The sequence below is a fragment of the Aureococcus anophagefferens genome, assembly GCF_000186865.1.
Source record: "Aureococcus anophagefferens unplaced genomic scaffold AURANscaffold_2005, whole genome shotgun sequence".
Classification (NCBI taxonomy): Eukaryota; class Pelagophyceae; order Pelagomonadales; family Pelagomonadaceae; genus Aureococcus; species Aureococcus anophagefferens.
In genome coordinates this window covers 1-1,105 of record NW_008706623.1, presented here as the reverse complement: position 1 = coordinate 1,105, position 1,105 = coordinate 1, and the positions used below count along the sequence as shown (strand labels likewise).

At 67.1% G+C, this 1,105-nt stretch overlaps 1 protein-coding gene across 1 annotated transcript; it reads left to right on the top strand.

Annotated features, from left to right (window-relative positions):
* Window positions 1–132: 132 nt before the first annotated feature.
* On the top strand, window positions 133–1,087 carry AURANDRAFT_9916 (hypothetical protein; the record flags this gene model as incomplete). Its single annotated transcript, XM_009045265.1, has 2 exons — window positions 133–789; window positions 998–1,087. Coding segments are annotated over 2 exons (747 nt in total), but the record flags the coding sequence as incomplete, so codon positions are not given.
* Window positions 1,088–1,105: the final 18 nt, after the last annotated feature.

Sequence of the window (1,105 nt, the reverse complement as noted above, 5' to 3'; positions counted from 1 at the left end):
ACAACTTCGCCGCGCCCGGCCCGCTCGGCGCGGGCGACGCGCCCGACGGCGCCGACGCCCGCGCCCGCGCCGTCGGCGCCGTCGGGCGCGTCGCCCGCGCCGAGCGGGCCGGCGGCGGCGAAGTTCCGCAAGGCGCCGATCCCGCTCGTCGAGGTCGACGACGACAGCAAGTTTAGTGTTAATCCCGAGGCGCGCGAGATCCTCGAGGGCCTGCGCGGCAAGGTCTGCGTCGTGTCCGTCGCGGGCCTGTACCGCACGGGCAAGTCGTCGCTCGTCAACTTCCTCCTCGACGCCGACGCCGGCTTCACCGTGGGCCCCACGGTGCGGCGCTGCACGCGCGGCATCTGGTTCTGGGGGTCGCCGCGGCGCGCGAAGCTCCCGAGCGGCGAGCCGTGCTGGGTCGTCGTCCTCGACACGGAGGGCCTCGGCGGCCTCGAGGCGGACCAGCACTACGACACGCGCATCTTCTCCCTGGCGACGCTCCTGTGCAGCACGCTCGTCTACAACTCCCTGGGCTCCATCGACGAGGGCGCGATCTCCAATTTGTCCTTCGTCGCGAACCTGAGCCAGCACATCCGCGTGTCCGACGACGGCGGCGACGGCGACCTGGACGCCCACGAGTACCACAAGTTCTTCCCGTCCTTCGTCTGGGTCGTGCGCGACTTCGCGCTGGACCTCGTGGACGACTACGGCACCGCGATCTCCGCCGACGACTACCTGGAACGCGCGCTCGCGACGCAGGTCGGCTTCGACCCGGCGACGACGGAGCGGAACCGCGTGCGCCACTGTGTGGAAATCAAATCTTCAACCCGACTTCAATGTGCGCGTAATCGAACGGTTTGGACCAGACTCTTCAACTGCGCTTCAAGAACTCGACGAGAGCGATCGATCCGTCCAAAAATCAGCCGAATCGACGTCGATTTGACCGAGATAGAGAGTTCTGAAGTTTGGTGGGGACCCCCCAAACCAGTGGTTGATTTCCACACAGGTGCGCCAGATGATGACGGCCTTCTTCACGGAGCGCAAGTGCTTCCCGCTCGTGCGGCCCCTCCTCGACGAGTCGAAGCTGCAGGAGATCGACAAGGTCGGCTTCGCGAATCTGCGG